The sequence below is a fragment of the Pteropus alecto genome, unplaced genomic scaffold, assembly GCF_000325575.1.
Source record: "Pteropus alecto unplaced genomic scaffold, ASM32557v1 scaffold109, whole genome shotgun sequence".
NCBI classification, from domain to species: domain Eukaryota; kingdom Metazoa; phylum Chordata; class Mammalia; order Chiroptera; family Pteropodidae; genus Pteropus; species Pteropus alecto.
Genome location: NW_006494608.1, coordinates 5535602 through 5553110, shown reverse-complemented (window position 1 = coordinate 5553110; position 17509 = coordinate 5535602). Strand labels below are relative to the sequence as shown.

General features: G+C 36.8%; 1 protein-coding gene across 1 annotated transcript in view; it reads right to left on the bottom strand.

Moving 5' to 3' along the window:
* The window catches only part of HECW1 (HECT, C2 and WW domain containing E3 ubiquitin protein ligase 1), a 486667-nt gene that overhangs the window by 23214 nt on the left and 445944 nt on the right, over nt 1-17509 (bottom strand). Inside the window, exons 24-25 of the mRNA XM_006925348.2 lie at nt 4645-4743; nt 3956-4085 (exon numbers count right to left, since the gene is read on the bottom strand). Coding sequence (XP_006925410.2) covers nt 3956-4085; nt 4645-4743 — 229 coding nt within the window. The remainder of the gene's footprint in view (nt 1-3955; nt 4086-4644; nt 4744-17509) is intronic.

Here is a 17509-nt window from a genome sequence, read left to right as displayed (position 1 = left end):
TCCTCAGGTTAGTGCAGGTTCATATTTGAAGCCCGTGCTGAGCTTGTGGCCACTTGCAAAAGTCTCTGATCACACTGAGGCCATCTGTTTCCTGCTTTGGACCTGCAGACCTTCAAGATTCATTCAAGAAATACTGCAGCTTGGGCCTGGGCTGTTTGTCTGCCACTAAAAGTGTCTCTTGAGGTGTGCGGGCCAAGGCTTTCGATTGCTGCCAAAGGAGTTTCTTTTGCAGAGTATAGGGTGGGGCTTGTTGCCTAGCAATGAAATTGCCATCAGTAATTTTCTAGTTGGGTATATTGGAGTCTCAGGGAGTTACCAGGATGGAGTGATCAGGTATCACCATGCCAATGCAGATTTGGATTTGGCTGTGTGCCAGGAGGGCTCAATTCAGTCAAAATGGCACTTGCTTGTAAGCTGCACAGGAGGAGGGCTCAACAAACGAACAATGGTGGCTGTCCCTCCAGCCCTCACCTTAAAGTCACACAACTCAGGCTTCTCTGATGCCTCCTGAGCTGCTGTCCCTCTGCTGAAGCCTAGGGTGAGTGCTTGCAAGTGAATGAGTCTGTGTGTGGGGTCTTTAGGAGGATGCCTGGGTTTCCAGCTGTCTTTTGTCTTACCCTGACAGTCAGAATCTTTACTAATACTCACAGCCAGATTTTATGGGGACACCTCTTCCTGACACTGGAACTCTGAGTTGTGGAGCCCCAGTGTGGGGTTGGGGCCTCTTGCTCCTCCAAGGGGACCTCTGCAGTGAAGATATCCCTCTTGATGCTCAACTGCCACACATGGGTATTGGACCATCCCATTCCATGTCTCTGTTCTTTCTACCAGTCTGGACATAGCTTCTTCTTTATATCCCCAGTTACAGTCTTCAGGTACTTCTCCAAACTGACTGTCCTATAATTTAGCTGCACTTTTAATGTGGTCATGAGAGGAGGCAAGCACAACATTTACCTACTCTGCCATCTTGACCTTACTATCAAAATATCCTTATTTTGATCACTGGGAACATTTTGAACTTTTCTCTGATTTATTCAGTTCCTACAATATGTACATGTGAAGAATTGTTCTTTTGTGTTTTCAATGCTATTTTTTTCCTCTAATTTTTTCGTATTTAGTTATTTGTAATTTACTTCACTTTTTGATTCTAGACCTTCAACTTTTATTGTTCAAAATTATTCGTGTGCATAGTATTTAAAACAGAAAACCTCCTTGCTGAGTGTAAGCTTCAGGTCTGTCTATTACTTTATATTTTGTGTATATAATATGTGTCTATGGAATAAAATTCAAGTGGTATAAAAGACCATAAAATGAAAAGTAAGTTTTTCTCCCACCTCCTCTCAGCCAATACAATCTTCCTACCTGGAGAAATTCACCTTTACTTCCCCTCCAGGGAGATTCTATGTATATACTAGGAAATATGAATATATCATTTCTTTTCTCCTATAAATGGTGACATATTATACACAGTTCTTCACCAAACTTTTTCACCTGAAAATATATCTTGACAATTGTTTCATATGAATTTAAACCTCTTATTCTTTCTTTGTTTGTCTTATAATACTCTCTTTATTGTTTATGATTTATATGAGAATTGATTCCCTGGGATATCTTAAACTTTTTAATAGCCACGCATCCCACTAGTCTACTATTCCATTGTGTGAATGTATCATAACTTATTTAACGAAAGCTCTACTGCTAAACATTTAGATTGTTTCAGATCTTTTGCAGTTATCAACAATGCTGCAGCAAAGATGCTAATACATTAGGCATTTCAATTAGGTGTGAAAATATTTGTAGGAAAATTCCTAGATATGGCTGTTGGGTCAAAGACAGATGCATTTAAATGCAGATAGATATCACAGAGGTGTTTTTCATAGAGTTAACTAAACTTCTATTTACTTCAACCTACAATGTTCAAGATGCCTTTTTCTCTATACCATCTCCAAAATAGAATACTGCTAAACTTTCTGATTCTTGACATTCTTGTAAGGGAAAATGATATCTCATAATAGCTTTAATTTACATTTTTAAAAATTTTGAAAGAGGCTCAGTATTTCTTTATATTTTCTTTTCTGAGAACTATTTATTTATATTCTTTGCTAATTTTCTATTGTGTTGTTGATAATTTTTTATTGATCTATGAGATCTCTTCCTTTATTAAAAGAAATAGAATTTTGTCTGTGTTACACATTACAACATATTAATATTATGCCATTTTTACTTTGTTTATGCTGTATTTTTGCCATGCATAGTTAGAGAAATAATCTTAGTCGACTATGTCAATCTTTTCTTTTATGATTTTGAAAGTCTGTGTCACATCTACAGCAGCATTCCTTGTTAAAAAATTTAAAAGAATTAGCTTGTTTTCTTCTTATAATTTGTTTTTACGTTCAGCTTTCTGATCCAGGTGGAGTTTATTTTACTGTAAAGAATTAGGTCATGGTTCTAACTTAAAAAATTTAAGATGGCTATCCAGTTGTTTTAATACAGTTTTCTAAGAAATTGTGTTTATTTTACAAATTTACCCTCCACTATAGGGCAAATATAGTCATGGTCTAAAAGCTGTCATGCACAAAGAATAGCATATTTTACACATGGCAGGACAGGTAAGTGAATCATATATTCTTGAGTGTATTTAAATGTGTTTCCTATAGTTGTAGGAAGAAGTAATTTTCCCCTCAAATATGTAAGAGAGTATTCTTCAAAGGTATGTTTATACAAAACAAATACAACAGAATATTGACACTTTCCAGGACTTGTCCAAGATTCTTAATTGAGATGTCAGTGCTGGGTGGTCTGCGAAGTTAAGTGTGTTGCTCATCAATAGACTTGGCACACTGTCCACATTCATGCAAGGTACTTATAAAGTATTCCAACATAATTCTCAAAACAACTCTATTATAAATTACCACATGTCACAGGCTTTTGGGATCTCTTATAAATAATGTTCTCAAAACCTTAATTGTTAAATCTGCTCAAGCTATGGTTAACGAGATTAAACTGTAACCAAGAAGATTCATTGTTACATAAATGATAGTGGAAAATAAATGAGAAGCTTTATCTTATTAAATAGTATTAAAATATAGGCATTTTGGAGGAGTAAATGTCTAGATGTTAGTTACAAAATGAAGTATTTTTGTAGTTGTACAGATAACAGAAATACTTTACATATGCATTGCACACTTTACAAATGTATTGCACAGTTTACAAAAATGCTTTCTGATCCATTATCACAACTTGATTTTCAAAAATCTCTATAAAGTAAACCCATGTCATAACAATAAAAAGAAGGAAGAAATGGGCAGCCTTATTAAAGAATTATACTTTGAATAAATAATATTTTTTGTTTTCTAGTTTAAAAACAAAATCCCATTACTCTATGATCCAGCATTTTCACTTCTGGGAATATATCCAAAAGAATTGAAAGCAGGAACTCAGACAGATATTTGTACACCTATTTCATAGAAGCATTGTACACTGTAGCCAGAAGGTGGAAGTGACCCAAGTATTCATCAACAGATAAATGGATAAACAAAATGTGGTCTATACATACAGTAGAATATTGTTCAGCCCTCAAAAAGAAGAAAATACTGTCACCTGTTATAATATGGACGAAGCTTGAGAACATTTTGCCAAGTTAAACAAGCTAGTCACACAAACAAAAATACTGTATAATTCCACTTATATGAGGTAACTAGTGTAGCCAAATTCATAGAAAGAGAAAGTAGAATAGTGTTTGCAAGGGGCTGAGAAGAGAGAGAAATGGGGGAGTTGTTGTTTAATGGGTATAATTTCAGTTTTATAGATGAAAAAGTTCTGGAGACTGGTTGCACAACAATGTCAATGCACTTACCTATATGCTTAAAAGTTGTTAAAATGGTAAATTTTATGTTATGTTAATTTTCCATATTAAAAAATAAAATCTATTTTGCAAGCTCCACATCTCACAAACCTGTCCAAAGACCTCTTCATTAACGGTGAAAGTGAGGTCTAGGATATCTGTGATGTTGTTGTCCTTCATCCATTGCAAGCTCTGGTGGAATTCTTCATCCAAATATTCCAAGTCGCTCAAATCGCAGGGCCTGGGGCCATTTAAATGGAGAAAGGTTAAATGAATGGCTGCCTAGATCTCATTCCAAAATGTTTTTATACAACTCCTAGCTAAACCAACACGGACTTATTCTAATAATTTGATATTTTTGAATATATTTTCTCTTTTAAAAAGAAAATATTAAAATATCTACAATAATAAACATAAAATAATTATCAACTCATGAATTTTTCATAATTGAAAAAAGTATCATTTTAAAACAACTAAGGTTTAGATGAATCAATTCTATTAGTTTAATGAAATGTTTGTAATGTTACTATAATTGTTTATATAAACTAATTTATATCTACTGTATGCTGTTATAATACTCTTCTTTGTGCATAAATAAAATCTCCAAATGCATTTTTATTGCATTTAAATATTTATGAGATATCTAAGCACTCAGAAAAGTAAACCACCATAAACTTCATAGGAATGCTTAGGCAAAACAGGGACAAAAGAGCCAGAGGTCCCTGGCTCTTTTTTAGGAAGGCCAGCACTTGTTATCCTGCAGGTGAGACTGGATGGATTGTGACTTGTAATACACTTACAGTCTCAGGAGTGCCTTATAGAAGGGTCTTGTGAAGAAGGCGTCAAGAAGGTATTGATGTATCAAAGCCAGACCTAGGATACGACCACTAAACCTAAACCTGGAACACAGACAAGACAGAGAGATTTAAGAATATATAGAAATTTACATTGTTAAGTATATTAATTTGTATTTTTATTTTATGTGTTTCTTTGTAGTACCCATTTTAAACCACTTAAGGAATTTGCCAATTGATGACACAAAGGAGGCGCCCATTCTCCTTCTCCTTATTCTTTACCAAAAACAGTGCTTATGTATTTGATATGTATTAAAAGAATCTTTCTCTCCTCCAAGTACCAGAATAGAGTCATTTTGCCAGGATCCTCTTCTCAGATCTGAGAGTCTAAGAAGCCAAGAAAAGAGAAATACTGGTGAAGGAGAATTCTGGAACCCTGGATACACAGCCCACAATCTGAGGAGGACTTGAACCCAAGGACATAGAAAGTTTTCTGAACTGTGCATCCTTACCTCTTCAAGCATTCTAGAGATACTACCTGCAAGTTAATGTGTGTTTGATACTATGTTGGGAATTGGAGGATTTGAGTATGAAACACACATGGCAGTTGGGTTTACAGTCAGTGGGAAGAATCACATGGGATCACATTCTGATAAGCAATAAGCTGAGCCTACATTGCCATTTAATATTGCCAGGCCAGCCACATACAAACAAAGGACAAAGTCTCTGCTAGAAAAAATTTGTCACATAGCCTGGCCACCTCCACACATAAGGGCCTTTACTGATTCAAATCCTTTTTGGGGAAAATAACTTCCTGGAATTTTTGCTGGTAACTTGCATAGCTGAATGTGAAGGCTCTCTGAAGGTTGATCTCATCATTGCCCTGCTTCTAAACAGCTTGTTTGCCTGGTCTAATATATTGGTTTCTCCACCATGTCAACCTTGCCAATCTCTGGCACCAAAATTGATGTCTCTCTGGTCTCTTCCTATCAAACTAGATTTTCATCTAAGCATAGACTTAGTTGTGATCCTTCCAATTGAAATTCTCAACTAACCCATCTCTTCCACTTTCCATGAGGCTCTTTTTAGACTAAAAGATGTCCTACTCTATGCTGCCATTTAAAAAAAAAATGTTAAAATGAATAGATTATCTGCTCCTGTAGCATAAGTGTGATTATAAATAGTATTTCAAATTGTCGTGTTTGAAGTAGTCAATTCTTTTGGCATGAAATAACATGTAAATATTATTGAGTCTGAAGAGACTTGAGGTGAGTAGAACCTCACTAAAGGTACTATGGGTCACTGTGGATGAGGATCATAGGATAATCAAACATCTTAGAGTTCTTGAGGCCAGGGTGCTCCCTCATTGCTCTTTCCTGACCAACCCTGGTCTCCAATATGGTATCTACGATTCTGTGTATAAAAATACAGTTCACTCCAATAAAGGCTTACCTGCTCTAACTAGACTAAGGCATTACAATTGGTGCTACTAACATGATGATGGGGTTGTTGTCATCCATGTAGAGATGACTGAGACCACCCAGAGCTGAGGAGAGAAATTGTCAACACAGAGGTGCCTGACCAAGTACTATCCTCACTTAAAGTTGGCCCTAGAAGCTCTAGTGAAAAGATTTGGTCATATTGGCAGGCAGTGAGTATCCTCAGATATGAAAATCGATGAAAATATTACATGAGAATGCTATTTTCAGATCAATGTTAAAAATTAAATATCTTAATGAATTGTAAGTATTCTGGCAAAATATGAATTATTCAAATCTATTCAAGAAGCAGAAAACTTAAATAGACAACTATAATGTAAACTAGAAAACTTTGAAGAGAAAGGACTATATTCGAAATTGAAACTGGGACTGACCGTGCGCGTGTGTGTGTGTGTGTGTGTGTGTGTGTGTGTGTGTGTGTGTATGTGTGCATATGCATACATATACATATATTTAAAGACATATTCTTTTGAACCTTCAATGGTCAGAAAATCCCTTTATTTTTTGAATTGTTTCAGAAATTAGAAGAGCGTAGAGAACTTCTTAATTCATCATTAGGAGCTACCATAAACATAAAATGCAATCTTGATAAGAGCAAAAGAAAGAAAACTAGGATTTGAGAGGAAAATGGCAGACTAGGTAAAAGCAGGGTTCACTTCCTCCTAGGTCCTCATTGAAATTACAAATAAGTTATAAAATAATGAATGTGGAGAATCACCTGAAGTCCAGCTGATTGTAACACCTATGTCTGGTAATATAAAGGAGCCACATTGAAGCTGGTAGGAGGGGCAAAGTCGCAAATCGGGCTAGACCTGCACCTGTGGGTGGTGGAAGATTATTGGGAGGGAGAGCGAGGCTGCAGAGGCTCTTCTGAAGGAGAGGGGGGTCCTGGTCTCATTTGGAGGCTCCCCGCCCAGGATCCCAGCCCAGGGAAGAGGAGATTCCAATAACTCTGACTGTAAAACCAGAGGGAATTCTGGCCGTCTGGGTGAGACAGAAGGAGACTGAAACCCTAGACACTCCTTTGAAGGACCCGTACACAGGCTTTCTGACCTGCAGACACTCACCCGGGACACTGGAGGTGGGTCAGAGTCTCCCACAGGATTCATACTGAGAAAGTCTGCATTACCTGGTACAACAATGAGGGCTGGAAGGGCAGCCACCATTGTGCCTTAGTCTGGTCCCCCTGCCGGCCAATCTACAGACTGCACCAGCTTGACTGTGCAGACCCCTCCCACAGGGCCATTAGGAAGCACTGGCCTGAGGAGCTCAGCCCGCCCCATCCAACCTGCAGATTGCCTAAGGCTTTTGTTGCTGAATGGCTACTGCACCCTGCATGGATTCAGGGCCAAGCATTCACAGCTGGCAGCCAGTGCTGTGAGTACACATTTCCTAGATAGGGTTAGGCAGATCACTGCTGCCAACATGAACTTGGGCAGATCTAGGGGATCTGTGGGCCAGTCTCAGCAAGATCACAGCAGCTGGTCTTGCTGTGACCTGCGACTTCTGCGAGAATGAGTGAAGGGTTACCAAAGTTGCAGCAAGACTGAGGCTATATTAATCTGACTGTCATTGTCTCTCTGAAGACCCCGCCCCACCCTACCCACAAATTGCCCCAGGTGGCCCATTGACAGTGAACTGCCACAGCCTTGCCCCTCCCCGCATCTCTCAATCCACACGGGCAACAAACTTTGGCTAGCACAGGGCAGACACTGCATGGAAATCAGTGGCAGGCAAATCTCTGCTGCCTGCCGGGGTTGCAATATTGTGTCTGGGGAGTGCAGGGGTCTGTGGGACCACCCCAGACAGCAGCTAGTCTCATTGTGATCTATGACTACACTGGGAATGACCGAGCACAGAACATGCAGCAAAACTGAGGTTATATGGGACTGATGGCCCTTGTCTCCCTGAGATCTCACTTCATCCAAGTGACAAAGTGCCTGCAGCTCATTGACAGGCAGCCTCATGTGCCTTGCTTGGCTCTGGGATTGTGCAGTCTGTGTAGGCAACAGACCTTGTCTAGTGCAGTGAGTGCATTTCAGGTAAAAGAGTTATGGACAGACCACTACTGCATGTACGAGCTGCAATATCTATTGAGGGGATTGTAGGGGTCTGTATTGGCCTGACAGCCCTTGACTCTCTGAGCTCCTGCCCCATCCAATACACAAAGTGCCCATCACACATTGAAAGGCAGGTGCCCCTGCCCTGGGGTGGCGCATTCAGGCCCATAGTGGGCAGCAGCTGACCTTGCTATGATTGGAAACTTCTACAGGGAGCTACAGAGACAGTGGCAGGGGGAAATTTACTCGATAGACCCAGGAGACTCCCTAGGTCTCTGTGCCAGGTCAGGGACAGAGATAACCAACCACTGCCTATAGCATTGTCTCTTCCACTTACCTATAGATCCAGCATAGGCAACAACCATCTGAAGATTGCTTTGTAGTTCCTGCCAGGTAGCCCTGAGCAATCAAAAACAGTGACTGACCTTGGCCTATGGGGGAGCCCCTCCCAAGAGGCCATAAAACCAACACATCCAGAGGCTGGCATCAGACCACAACAGAGCAACTCCTGATTAGTCCCATTAGTGGTACATGCAAACAGTGGTTGCAACAAGTACATAAGCCTGCTAGGGCAAATCCCACTCAGTAGGGTCAGCCCGCACATGGCAACTTTTACCCTGTGAGTGCAGCCAATTCCCACAATTAGTCAGGCTGAGCGTTAATCCTATCTACTGATGTACTAACAACAATAAAGGCTTGGTGACAACAATAAAGGCTTGGCAACAACAGAAGATCACACACAACCTACATAAAGATAATGTCCAGAGCCTCCAGCACAGGGGATCATGGAAAGTATGCCACTGGGCCACACAGGACACCTTCCACATTAGGCCATCTGGCCAAGGCTGAGTGATGAAACAAATATTCCTGACACATAGAAAAGAATATAGAGAGACTAATAAAACAAGAAAATAAAGAAACATGTCACAAATGTAACAACAGGAAAAAACTCTAGAATATAAGCTAAATGATATGGAGGCAAGCAACATAACAGAGACAGAATTCAAAATAATGGTTACAAGGATGCTCAGCAAACTTATGGAGAGAATGGATGAGCACAATGAGAACATCAACAGAGACAGTAAGCATAAAAAAGGGCATAGAAACCATATAAAAGAACTAGTCAGAAATGAAGAATACAATAACTGAAATGAAGAATATACTAGAAGGATTCAACAGTAGATTGGATGAAGCAGAAGATCGAATTCGTGAACTGGAAGACAAGTAGCAGAAATCACCCAATCAGAACAATAAAAAAAATAATAATAATTTTTAAAAAATGAGGATAATTTAAGAGACCTCTGGGACAACATGATGCGTAACAATATCCCGATCATAGGAATACCTGAAGGGGAAGAGAGAAAGCAAGGGATTGAGAATCCATTTGAAGAAATAATGAAAGAAAACTTTCCTAACCTGGCAAAGGAATTAGACATACAAGTTCAGGAGGCATGAAGAGTCCCAAATAGGAGGAATTCAGATCCACACCAAGACACATCATAATTAAAATACCAAAAGTCAAAGACAAAGAGAGAATCTTAAAAGCAGCAAGAGAAAAGCAGTGAGTTACTTACAAGGTACCCCCATAAGAATGTCTGCTGATTTTTCAATGGAAACTTTGCAGTTCAGAAGGGACTAGCAATAAATACTCAAAGACTTGATAAACAAGAATCTACAATCACAAAAACTCTACCCAGCAGTTTTCAATTAAGATGGAAGGTGAGATAAAGAACTTCCCAGACAGGGAAAAGTTTAAGGAATTCATCACCAACAAACCAGCATTACGAGAAATGTTAAAGGGACTACTATAAAAAGAGAAGGGATAAAAAGAAAATAGGAATAACAAATACAAATAACAAAATGGCACTAACTATGTACCTATCAGGAAACCACTTTAAATGTACATGGATTAAATGCTCCAATCAAAAGACACAGGGTAGCTGAATGGATAAGAAAATAAGACCCATGCATATGCTGTCTACAAGAGACCCACTTCAAATCAAATGACACTCACAGACTGAATGTAAAGGAATGGAAAAAAATATTTCACACAAATAAAATTGAAAAAAAAAAAAAGCTGGGTAGCGATATTTATATTAGATAAATAGACTTTAAAACAAAGGCTATCATAAGAGACAAAAAAAGGCATTACATAATGATAAAGGGATTGATAAATCAAGAGGACATAACCCTAACAAACATATACGCACTCAACATAGAAGCACCTACATACATAAAGCAATTATTGGCTGTCATATAGGAGAGATCAATAGTAATACACTCACAGTAGGAGACTTTAACACCTCGTTGACAACAATGGACAGATCTTCCAGGCAAAGAATCAACAAGGAACCAGTTGGCCTAAAAGTCACACTAGACCTGATGGATTTAATAGATATTTTCAGAGCATTTTACCCAAAAGCAGCAAAATATACATTCTTTACAAATGCACATGAAACATTTTCTAGGATAGACCACATGTTAGGACACAAATCAAGTCTCAATAAATTTAAGAAGATTGAAATCATATTAACCGTCTTCTCTGATCACAATGGTATGAAAGTAGAAATCAACAATAAGAAAAAAAACTGGAAAATACACAAACACATGGAGGCTAAATAACATGCTACTAAACAATGCATGGGTTATTAAAGAGATCAAAGAAGAAATCAGAAGATACCTAGAGACAAACGAAAATGAAAACACAGCAATGCGAAATCTATGGGACACAGCAAAAACAGTCCTAAAAGGGAAATTCAGAGCAATACGGGCCTTCCTCAAGAAACAAGAAAAAGCTCAAATAAACAATCTAACCTTACAATGAAAAGAACTAGAAAAAGAACAGCAAACAAAGCCCAAAGTGAATAGAAGGAAGGAAATAATAAAGATTAGCAAGGAAATAAATGAAATAGTCTAAAAAAACAATACAAAAGATTAATGAAACCAATAGGTGGTTCTTTGAAAAGATAAACAAAATTGACAGACCCTTAGCCAGACTCATCAAGGAAAAAAGAGAGACGACTCAAAATAAATAAAATCAGAAATGAAAGAGGAGAAATAACTACGAACTCCACAGAAATACAATAGATATAAGAAAACACCAGGAGCAATTATATGCCAACAAATTGGACAATCTGGAAGAAATGGACACATTCCTAGAAACATACAATCTCCCAAGACTGAGTCAAGAAGAAACAGAAAATTTGAACCAACAGATTACCACCAATGAAATAGAATTACTTATTCTAAGTAAGCAAAATGTCTCAAAAAACAAAAGTCCTGGACCAGATGGCTTCATAGGTGAATTTTACCAAACATTCAAAGAAGAATTATCACCTATTCTTCTCAAACTATTCCAAAAAATTCAAGAAGAGAGAAGGCTTCCTAACTTCTTTTATGAGGCCACCATTACCTTGATTCCAACCAGACAAAGACATTACAAAAAAAGAAAACTATAGACAGATATCTCTTATGAACATTGGTGCAAAAATCTTCGATAAAATATTAGCAAGCCAAATTCAGCAATACATTAAAAATATTATACGCCATGATCAAGTTGGATTTATTCCTAGGATGCAAGGTTGGTACAATATCTGCAAATCAATTAATGTGATACACCACATTAACAAATCAAAAGATAAAAACCATACGATCATATCAATAGATGCAGAAAAAGTGAGCAAAATCCAGCATCTGTTTATGATAAAAACTCTCAGCAAAGTAGGAATAGAAGAAACATACCTCAACATATAAAAGGCCATATATGACAAACCTACAACTAACATCATACTCAATGGGGAAAGGACAAAAGCATTTTCCTTAAGATCAAGAACAAGACAAGGATGACCACTTTCACCACTCCTCTTTAACATTGTATTACAAGTCTTAACCACAGCAGTAAGACAACAAAGAGCAATAAAAGGCATCTGAACTAGAAAGGAAGAAGTAAAACTCTTGTTATTTGCTGCTGCCATGATACTATATAGAGAAGACCCTAAAGATTCCACCAAAAAACTGTTAGAACTGATCAGTGAATTCAGTAAAGTAGCGGATTACAATATAAATATTTAGAAATCAGTGGCATTTTTATACACCAATGATGAACTTCCATTAAGAGAAATTAAGAAAACAATCCTATTTACAATTGCATCAAAAACTATAAAATGCTTGGGAATCAAATTAACAGGAGGTAAAAGACCTGTTCTCAGAAAAATGATAAGTCATTGAAAAAAGAAATTGAAGAAACAAAGAAATGGAAGCATATACTAAGCTCGTGGGTAGGAGGAATCAACATCATTCAAATGGTCATACTACCCAAAGCAATCTATGGATTCAATGCAATCCCTATCAAAATACCAATGGCATTTTTCAAAGAGCTAGAACAAATAATCCTAAAATTTAGGTGGAGCCATAAAAAAAAACCCTGAATAGCCACGGCAGTCTTGAGAAAGAACAAAGTTGGAAGTATCACACTACCTGATATCAAGGCTACAGTAATCAAAACAGCACGGCACTGGCATAAAAACAGATATATTGGTTAATGGAACAGAATAGAGAGCCCAGAAATAAATCCACGCCTGTATGCTCACTTAATATGTAACAAAGGATGTAAGAATACAATGGGGTAAAGACAGTCTCTTCAATAAATGGTGTTGGAAAAATTGAACAGAAACATGTCCCCTCAAAAAAAGAAAGAAAGAAAGAAAAAGAAGAAGAAGAAATTGGACTATCTTCTTACACCATATACAAGAATAGACTCAAATGGATTAAAGACTTAAATGTAAGACCCCAAACCATAAAACTTCTAGAAGATAGGATAGGCAGTAAACTCTCTGATATTACTAACAGGAATTTCTTTTCAGATATATCTTCCCGGGCAAGGGAAACAAACAAAAAAGTAAACAAATGGGTCTACATTAAACTAAAAAGGTTTTTGTACAGCAAAGGAAACCATCAACAAACCAAAGAGACAATCAACTGTTTGGGAGAAGATATTCACTAATGATACATCTGATAAGGGGTTAATATTCAAAATACATAAAGAATTCATACAACTCAACAACAAAAACAAACGAACAATCCAATTAAAAAATGAGCAGAAGACCTGAACATCTACTTCTCCAAAGAGGAAATACTGATGGCTAATAGGCATATGAAAAGATGCTCAAGATTGCTAACCATCAGAGAAATGCAAATTAAAACCACAGTGAGATATCACCTCACATCTGTCAGAATAGCTATCATCAATAAATCAAAAAACAACAAGTGCTGGCGAGGATGTGGAGAAAAGGGAACCCTAATACATTGTTAGTAGGTTGACAAATTAGTACAGCTGCTATGGAAAACCGTATGGAGTTTTCTCAAAAAATTAAAAATGAATTTACCTTTTTACCCAGCAATTTGCACTTTTTGGTATTTATCCAAAGAAAACCAAAACAATAATTCTTAAAGATCTATGCACCCCAATATTCATGGCAGCACAATTTATAATAGCCAAGATATGGAAGCAACCTAAATGTCCATTAACAGAAGACTGGATAAAGAAGTTATGGTTCATATATATATAGTGGAATATTACTCAGCCATTAAAAAAAAAAAAGAATCCTACCCTTTGCAATGACATGGATGGACCTAGAGGTTATTATGCTGAGTGAAATAAGTCAGAAAGAGAAAGATAAATACCATATGATTTCACTTATATGAGGAATCTAAGGAAAAAAAGAACAAGCTAATCAGAAATAGACTCACAAATACAGTGGACAATTTGGTGACAGAAGAGGGGAGGGAGTTTTGGGGCTGAGAGAATGGGGTAAAGGATTAAAGAAGTACAAATTAGTAGTTGATAGTTGGTTATGGGGATGGGGAACACGGCAAAGGGAATGCAGTTAGCATTAATATGATGGCTAGGTGAAGGGCCAGGGGAGGGAGGGAGCAATTGGGAGGATCGTTTTAAGAACTATATAGAAATCTAACCAATGTATTGTATACTTAAAACTAATTTAACTGAACAAATTTTTTAAAAGTGTTTGAAAAACCTTTGTTTCTAAAAGAACTCAAGAGAATGACTTATTTTTTAGAAGTTCAGGAAAGAAGTTCCAAAGGAACTACAAAGAACTTTAAGAGTAGGTTAAATTTGGACCCATGTAAATGAGAGAAGAGAAACAGAGGAAACATAAGACATGTTGAATGGGGAGTGGAGAGCAGTCCTTATGGAAGTACAGGAGGACAGAGGAGAAGCCGATCTGGAGAGGCAGATGTCTCAGGCAGGAATTCTCAGAGCTCTGAGGATTTGAGGGATCCAGACTTCATTTTGTAAACAGTGAAATTATTAAAGATTTTTGTGCTGAGGAAAGGAGAGAAGACTGGCAAAATAGGATAGAGAATGGGTGAAACCAAAGGTAGGATAAACAAGGTAGTACATGTGACTTTTATTATATGCCAGAGGCTCACTGCCAGTTTGTGTGGTCCAGAACCATGTCCTCAGGAGTATGAGAGCACATTGGGGAATTCATGTCTGTAACATTTATTTCTCTCTAATAATTTAGCTAAGGCATTTGTGCTAAATAGCATTTTAGCCATTAGGAATTTATTTTTAAAAATTACATGTGTCATTTTAATGAAAATTCATTAACATGATCATAAATACTTTTTTTTTAATCATCATTACTTTTGTCTTCTGGTTTGTTTGGCTCCTTTCTCCTCACCTTATCTTCTGTGACCCATCCATGTTGAATACAATGTACCCTCCCATATTTTTCATCTAAATCATATTATATATTAATTTATTTATATGTAAGTCTTTATATCTATACACATACAGGTTTTGCATTATTATTTCTCAATTTGAGTGGTATTTTTCATGCTTTTCTGCTTTTTTCTTCTCTAAACAATATCTTGAAGAAATCATCCTTTATCATCTGGTAAGGTTCTAAGTCTTTTTATGTCTCATGTCACTGTGTAGTGTGGATCTGCCTTGATGAAGTTAAGGGAACAGTCAGTCCCCTGTAATAGACAGTTGAGTTGCTTTTACATTTGTGTCTTTACAAACAATGTTGAAATAAACATCTTTGTCTGTTTTGTTAGGCAGTATAGCATAGCTTTTAAAAGTTTGCACTCTAGAGCCAAACTACCTGGATTTGATTCCTAGCTCTGTCATTTACTAGCTACGTTACTTTGGGCAAGTTTTAAACTTCTATGGGTATTTTTAAATGGTTTCCTCATTTGTAAAATAACGGATCATTAGAAGATGTGTGACTCATGTAGTACCTTGCAAAGAAATTTGGCCCATAATAAGGGCTCAATAAATATTAGCTATTATTATAAGATTCCTTAATTGTAGTGCTTTTGTTTCTATGAGATAGACTCATAGGTCAAAGGTTACATGGATTTTAAAATTTTACTATATTGTTGACTGTTTTTTTTTTTAAAGCCTATACAATTCATGTTTCTATGGCAATGCATGAGTATCCTTTTATCCATTTCCCCTTAAAAATAGATAATATAACTCATTTTAATTTTTGCTAATTTGATAGTTATAAAGTGATGTGTCATTATTACTTCAATTTACATTCCCATGGCCATTGGTAAAGTTGAAATTCTTTTTATGGGTTGTTGCCCATTTGAATTTTTTTGTCCCTCTTAACAGCTTTTTCATGTTCTTTGACAATTTTTATACAGTTGTTTTCTCTCTTGGGTTCAAGTTGTAAGAGCTCTTTGAAAACTATATTACAGATTTTCAACCTCTGATTTTTCTGAGTTGTGAAAATTATTTTTCAAAACCAAAGCTTGTCTTTGACTTTGTTAAAGGTATTTTTGCCATAAGAATTATTTTAAGTTTTATATATTCAAATATGTCTTTTTAAAGTAGATTCTAGGGTTCCAATCTTGATTTTAAAAGTCTATATCACTAAAGATTACTTTTTTTTTACATTTTTTTTTTATGGTGACATTGGTTAATGAAATCCAGTAAGTTTCAGCTGTACATTTTACCAGTAAGGCATATATATATTTACATCGTGTGTTCACCTCCCATAGTTAGATTTCTTTCTGTCACCACATATTTGACAGCTTTTACCCCATCTACCTCCCTGCTTCTCCTTCTCCCCTACCCTCTGATAACTGCTAGTCTATTGTCTAATGTCCATGAGTTTCTGTTTGTTTGTCTGTTCATTTGTTGCTTTTCGGTTTATATCCCACATATAAGTGATATCATGTGGTTTTTAACTTTTTCTGTCTGGCTTATTTCGCTTAGCATGATTACCTCGAGGTCCATCCATGTTGTTGCAAATGGCAGTATTTCATCACTTATTATGACTATGAAATATACCAGTGTATAAATGTACCACAGCTTCTTTATCCAATTATCTATCCTAGGACACTCTGGTTGCTTCCATGTTCTGGCCACTGTGAATAATGCTGCTATGAACATCGGTGTGCAAATACTCAAGGTTTCTTGAGTTTGTTTTATATTCTCAATAGTGTTTATGTTCTAGAATACATATAAAGTCACCTAGATTTTTATAAAGAAATTTAACTGTTATGTTTTTTTGCTCATGCTTTCAAATTAGCGAGAAATTGAACCTTTTTTTTTTTTGGTTGCCTAGCCAGTTGTATTGACATCATTAAATAGTCTATTCTTTTCCAACTAAATTGAACTTCCACCTTTGTCATATATCATATGCTCGTACATCCTCAAGTCTATTTCTGGATAATACAAGTGTTCAAAAGAGGGTTCTCTGTAATAATTTTGAAAACTTTACTAGATATTTCTCATAAGTTCTGAATAAAGCTGGGTTAAGAAATGGGCAGAATGGATATAGTCACAACCTGTTATGCACACTTCATGGTGACTGTTCAACTTATTTATGCCCCATAGCTTATCTTGGGCCTTGTTAGGAAGGCTCCTCAGATTTAGTAGGCTGAGACCATTAAAGCTCGTGTAGATGTCTAGGAAAGAACTCAGGGACTGCTGTTGGGGCAGCTTGGGGAGAGCTAATCTCATCCTTGGCTCAAATAAAACTACATACTGAGCTCTTCTGTCAGGAGGGAGCCATAGCAGTTGAAGAGCCACGAGACATCAATGGAATCTTATGATATTATGGTTTCTACCTACTACTTCAAGACTCTGCAGATGTAGCAAGGGGTATTTAAAATGTGTTATCCAGGACTTCTTAACTTTCATAAAACTCTGCAATTATACTTAATATCTACTTGGCCAAACTCTACATGTCAAAGGAACCTCCCACCTCTTTATACCTCCCTATACCTCCTCTTGCTAAATACCTTAAAATATATATGTATATATGTGTATAT